Here is a 6,688-nt window from a genome sequence, read left to right as displayed (position 1 = left end):
GACAGAGATAGAGACAGCCAGCGAGAGAGGGAACACAAGCAGGGGGAGTGGGAGAGGAAGAAGCAGGCTCACAGCAGAGGCCTGACGTGGGGCTCGATCCCATAACGCCGGGATCACGCCCTGAGCCGAAGGCAGACGCTTAACCGCTCCGCCACCCAGGCGCCCCTTGAGTTGCTTTTTTTAAGGCAGTAGTGTTTAGAAGTTAAATATTTATAGCAATTAAGTATACTGGAATTCAGAGAGAAGTCGTTTTTATAAACTGTCGGCTAGTATACATGGCTGTACCTGTTACCAAAACTTTTTTTTAACTTTTTTTTTAATGTATTTTTTTAAAGTAATCTCTAACACCTAAGGGGGGGCTCGAACTCACAAGCCCGAGATCAAGAATCACAGGCTCTGCTGACTGAGTCAGCCGGGGGCCCCAACTTTTTTATTATAGAAATATGATATTGCAAAAAGTTTGGATAAGTAAAAATCCATCCATAATCACAGCACCCTAACACAGTAATTTTCGTTTCTGCACATACACTTCCAATCACTACCATTTGCATACAAATTTTATTTTTTATTTTTTTGCATATAAATTTCATGTAGCTGCAATCAGAATGTATCTTTTTCTTACCTGATGTTATATAATCATTTTTCCAATGTTTATATTTGGTCTTCATAAATATGAATTCTAATGAGGGCATAAATCTTCTTTGTTATTACTAAATTATAATGAATTAGCAACTCCTCCATTGTTAGACACATAGGTTTTGGTTTGGTTTTTTTTTTTTTTTTCACTTTTTGGTGTTATAAAAGTCTGAATGCAAATTAACGTTTCCCTTTAAAAACAGTTTTTATACAGTGAGACTACTAAGTGAAAAGAGTATGAAAGACAGAATCCCTTCCCTACCAGATTTTAAACACCATGCCTGCACTAGAGAGCATCTTGTTGAGAAACAAGACCAAGGGTGCTGCTGGGCCTGCCCATGCAGTCAAGGGCACCAGCCAGGAGAGCTTCTCTCTGGCTTAGGGGATGACACCTCGCTGTTTAAAATTAGACTGTGAGAGTAGCAGGGGACCAGAGAAAACACATAGTTTCATCCTTTCATTTCACTGGTAGATACACTCAAAGCAAAAAATAAACCGAGGAGAATTTGCTTATCTTCATTACACAATATGAATTAATAGCATAACCAGCACTTGCTAAGGGTTCCTTTAGATAAGAAAGAAACCCTGTAGTGTTTGGTCTTTTTCCTTCTTCCCTGAGGAGGTGATTGAGTAGCGCTTAGATGCCTGTGAGATCTAAGCCTTGAAGGTCATCTAAGTGACCCCTTAATGCTCCTTCTGGCCCCAGTATTAAGATTCTCCAAGATGAGGTGAGAGGTTCCTCTGGGTGGATGACTTGCGTGCCCATGACACGCAGTCCTGCTGAAGCCGACTTTGATTGGCTCAACTCTAGGAACTGAGCGAGATGTGTGTAACTGCTCTGTGAGTCCAGCCATCTACGGTTAGAACCGCAGCAGTATGTTTACTCTGGGGGGAAAAAAAGAGCAACGAGGCTTTCCCTGGGTCTCCTGTCACATAGTCAAATTTTAAATGGAGAAACTTCAGCCTGATGGTAACGGATAACTTTTAGAGTGGAAAGAGAAGTTTTCAGTGGTTTTTGGTTTTTTGGGGTTTTTGTATTAACTGTTCTCTTGGATTCCCTGGCAGTTAATATTAGGAACTATTGGCAGAGGCATAGTTTCCTCTGTGTGAGGAGATATGTATGGAGAATAACAACGACTCTGCCAGACTGCAGGAAAATGACTTAAGTGTTTCTTTTCTTTAAATGGTTTTTTATGTGAGCCTGTGTCATTTTAATCTTTCTGAAAGGAACCGATTGTTTTGTTAATATTAAAAAAGCTGCTATTAACTTATAATACACATTCATTTTGATAGTGAGTTTGGGAAAAGATTTGTAGAGATATTTTCCCATTAAGTTAATTCAGTTACTTACACCTGTAGTAAATATGTATTGTGGACTTGTCATTTTGTTTTGTATTTTTCAATAACCTTTCAGGTTATAGTTGGGTAATATATTCAGAGAAATTATAGCAATTTGTTTTCTTTTTTATTGCCATCAATAGAGTTCTTTTATATTGATAACATTTAATAAAGTGATGAATTTTTTCCAAAGTAATTGTTTTGCCTGCTGTAAAAACTCTGTTCATAATTTTTAATTTAAAAGAATTCTCTATTTTCTAAAGCTGGCATCCTGTTTATACTGTTATACATCTTGCTTATTTTTTAGGTATTGGAAGAAATTTCATGTTACCCTGAGAACAATGATGCAAAGGAACTAAAGCGTATTTTAACACAACCTCATTTCATGGTAAGTACCAATGAAACTTCTATAGAACTGGGGCTCCTGGGTGGCACAGCGGTTAAGTGTCTGCCTTTGGCTCAGGGCGTGATCCCGGCGTTATGGGATCGAGCCCCACATCAGGCTCCTCTGCTCTGAGCCTGCTTCTTCCTCTCCCACTCCCCCTGCTGTGTTCCCTCTCTTGCTGGCTGTCTCTATCTCTGTCAAATAAATAAATAAAATCTTTAAAAATAAATAAATAAATAAATAAATAATTTTAAAAAAATAAACTTCTATAGAACTAAAACCTCCTTTCAAAAGAAGTTTTTAATAATCCTCATGAAACATGGCCATCTTTATCAGGTATGTCATTACTCATATAATAATTAGACTGTTAAGATTACAGTACCAGGTAATACCAAATACATCAAGATCCTTTTTGTTTACTTTGTGTCATAGTCTTAAAGATGCTTTTCCTAAGGTCACTCTTCAAGGACTGTGTGGTCATCACACAAGGGATTTGCTTCCTGCTAGGATAGTTCTTAAGTCACTAGAACTGTGTATGGTACTTAAACCACAGAGAACTCAAACTGGAGACAGTTTTCACTAAAAAAGAATTCTCGGGGTTATGAGATGGAACCCCGTGTCAGACTCCATGCTCAATAGGGAGTCTGCTCAAGATTCTCTCTCTCCCTCTCCCTCTGCCCCTCCACCCCACTCATGCGTGCACACTCTCTCTCTCAATAAATAAATAAAATCTTAAAAAAAGAAGAAGAAGAGAGATTGGAAGACGCCAGACCCAGTTAGGTCTTCCAGGCTATGGTAAGGAGTCCGGATTTTCTCCTGATTGCAGTAGGGCAACACTGAGTGACTGCAAGCAGGAAAATATGATCAGATCTGCGCTTGAGAGATCCCTGGGGCTGATGTGCAGAGAATGGATTCTGGTGGAGATGAGAATTAAAAGAGGGAGGCCAATTCAAAGGCTGTTGTGAGAGGTGGTAGAGGCTTGGAAAAGGATGGGGCTGGTGAAAAATGGGCAGGATGGGATTCAACACTGGACATGGCTGGACACGACAGGACTTGCTGGTGGCTGGGATGTGAGGGAGTATGGCTAACCCCATTTTACAGTTCAGAGAGGAAACTGCCCTAGAAAGGTAACAAGGCTTGCTAGTTAGTGGCCTCGCTGGGGTTCAAAACCCAGATCTCGCGGGCTCCAAAGCCCATGCTCTTAAATGTTGGTTGACCTGTAATGAGGGTCCAGTTTCCTATAAACTTAACTTGAGCTCACTGGCCATTTCCAAATAAGCATATGTTTAGATAATATCCCATGTGGAAAATATACTTCTGAGCTATATATACTATGTTAAATAAACTTTTAAGCGCTGGAGCTTTTATCTTACAAGCATTTTGAAGTCATGGTTTCAATATCTTGGTGTTTTTAAAGAAATATTAATAGCTTAAAGGGAAATATTGTAATGCTTATGTTTTTATTATACTGAGGTTTGAGAGTTATTCTTAGCATAGTTATCATTTCGCACTTACTCAACTATGTGGCTTTTTCTTTGCTTTTTGATCATTAAAACATGAGGGTTTAACATTGAATTACCTGACACTTAAAAATACAGATACTTGTGAATATTTACAGTAATTAAAGAATAAAAGGGAATAGATTTACATTATGTTTTAAAGTCTATATTCTGTCTTTAGAGGTCATGATAAAAAATACTATCACACTAATCCCTTTTTCAGTTATTCCATTTGAAAGACTTTTTTACAAAAGAATAAATAGATCCTTTGCTTATTGCAGTTGTAAAATATAAAACATTAAGGCTAAAGACAAATATTAATAAAATAGAAAGTTAACAAAGTTAATGCTTTTTTTTTCTTTAAGAAAATAGGATCTAGCCTGGCTGGCTCAGTCACTAGAGCATGCAGCTCTTTATCTCGGGGTCATGAGTTCAAGCCCCACACTGGGCATAAAGCCTACTTAATTTAAAAAAAAAAAAGGAAGGAAAGAAAAAAAGAATCTAGAACAGAAGATTTTAAAAGCAAATTTGTATTCTACGTTCTCAAAAAACAAGATGGTTAAAATCACCTTAGGTTATCATGATATTTTTATTATTTAGTGGTCTATTATATGATTTATAATTAAGCCAGAGGAGCCACTTCTCAAGCATAAAATTCATATTTTTCCTGTTCATGTTAAAGTAATCAGAACTTTTTTCACCATAGTCTGAAGTTGTTAGTCGTCTTGTCCATGTCCTTACTACTGTACAAAAAGTGAAAGTATTTTTTCTATTACACAATTCTTATGTAATTAAAACTAACAGCTATTTCAGCTTAGTAACAATTGCTCAATTATTCCTCAACATATTTAAGAAAAGTATTCAAACTTAGATTTTCCTATTTTTTGTTCTGCATATTCTTTTTCTTTTTTTTAGAATTATTGATTTTAGAGAGCATGCGCATGCGTGTGCTAGCAGGGGGGAGGGACAGAGGAGGAGGGAGAGAAAGAATGAATCCTCAAGCAGATTCCCCGCAGAGCTGAGCATGGAGCTGTTGAGGGGCTCCATCTCGTGACCCTGACGTCATGACCTGAGCTGAAATCAAGAGTCAGACACTTAACCAGCTGAGCCACCCAGGCACCATTTATATACTCTTTTTCACTGGCTTCTTTAAACAATCTATAAGTAGCCCCTTTTTTTTCTGTTTGCGTATGCATTTGAACTTTAGGGGTAAGTTTTATTTTGTGATAGCAGTCTTTACAGTGGCAAATCGTGGTTAGCATTAAGAATTACCTAATTTGGATGGGAGGAGTTAAGATGGCGGAGGAGTAGGGGACCCCTTTTTCAGCCGGTCCCCTGATTCGAGCTGGATAGGTACCAGACCAGCATGAACATCCACGGAATCAGCCTGAGACGCAGGAAGATATATCTGGATCTCTACAAATGAAACGTCTCCAGCGCTGAGTATTGAGGTACGAAGCGGGGAGCCGTGAAACCGCGCACAGATATCGGAAGATAAACGGAAGGGGGAGGGAGCCGCCGTGTCCGGGCGCCGGGAAGCAGTAGCCACCTGCACGGGGGGGCGGGCGGACCGCGGACTGGCACCCTTGAGACANACACCTTCGAGACAGCAGACTGAGACCGTGAGCTGGGAGAGCACGCCACCAAGCATCTCACGGAACTCAGGAATTCCGGTGTGCTCACTGGAAACAGACTGAGACCAGGAGCGCGCACGGGGCGGCTGGCGGGCCACCTGCATGGGGGAGCGGGCGGACTCGCAGACAGCACCCGCAAGACAGCAGACTGAGACAGGGAACTCCGGGAGCATGTGCGCGGGGGTGGCTTGCGGCTGGCGGGGTTAGAAACACCAAGGACAGAGACGCGCCGGCCCTGGAAGTGAGGGCTGGGACGCCACGTGTGGGGCGCACATCCCAGGATGCTGCAGGGTTGAGCAGCACCAACAGAAACAGAGTTAAAGTGGCCAGAACATCAGTGGAGAACGGTCCACGAACCCTCTGTTCTGAGACAGAGGCTGAATTTCAGCCGCTGCTGCTCTCTCAGAAGAGGTACAGCAAACCGCCAGGGAAAGCCGCCAGAGAACAAAAGCCTGGAAATACCGGCTCACAGCGTGCCCATCCCCACCCCCCCTTGCAGGGGACACAGAGACTCTACCCAAACAGGGTTTCCTGAGTATCAGCGCAGCAGGCCCCTCCCCCAGAAGGCAGGCTGAAAAATCAAGAAGCCCACAACCCGGGGTGCCTGGGTGGCACAGTCATTAAGCGCCTATCTTCAGCTTAGGGCGTGATCACAGCATTCCAGAAAGGAGTCCCTCATCGGGCTTCTCCGCTGGGAGCCTGCTTCTACCTCTCCCACTCCCCTGCTTGTGTTCCCTTTCTTGCTGACTGTCTCTCTCTCTCTCTCAAATAAATAAATAAAATCTTTAAAGAAGAAGCCCACATCCCTAAGATCTCTATAAAACAAAGGCGCACAGCCTAGGTCCCAGTCAATAATTTGGGCTCTGGACAACCCCGCAATCTCTCCTCATCAGAATGACGAGAAGGAGAAGTCCCCTCCCCTCCCCAGCAAAGAAAACATAATGAGTCTGTGGCCTCTGCCACAGAAATAATGGATAGGGATGTAACCAAATTATCAGAAATGGAATTCAGAGCAACAATGGTCAAGATGATGAGTAGACTTGAAAAAAGTATTAACGAAAATGTCACTGAGAATATAGAATCCCTAAGGCGGAAATGAGAGCAAATCTGACAGAAATTAAAAATTCTATGAGCCAAATGCAGTCAAAACTAGAGGCTCTGACGGCCAGGGTCACCGAGGCAGAGGAATGTATTAG

General features: G+C 41.7%; 1 protein-coding gene across 13 annotated transcripts in view; it reads left to right on the top strand.

Moving 5' to 3' along the window:
- The window catches only part of CASK (calcium/calmodulin dependent serine protein kinase), a 350,328-nt gene that overhangs the window by 284,374 nt on the left and 59,266 nt on the right, over positions 1-6,688 (top strand). For all 13 annotated transcript variants that reach the window (XM_019804579.2, XM_019804606.2, XM_019804597.2 and 10 more), the window contains one exon: positions 2,282-2,362. In XM_019804579.2, coding sequence (XP_019660138.1) covers positions 2,282-2,362 — 81 coding nt within the window. The remainder of the gene's footprint in view (positions 1-2,281; positions 2,363-6,688) is intronic.

This window comes from Ailuropoda melanoleuca, chromosome X (assembly GCF_002007445.2).
Source record: "Ailuropoda melanoleuca isolate Jingjing chromosome X, ASM200744v2, whole genome shotgun sequence".
In the NCBI taxonomy this organism is placed as follows: domain Eukaryota; kingdom Metazoa; phylum Chordata; class Mammalia; order Carnivora; family Ursidae; genus Ailuropoda; species Ailuropoda melanoleuca.
This window is presented reverse-complemented; position numbering and strand designations above follow the sequence as displayed.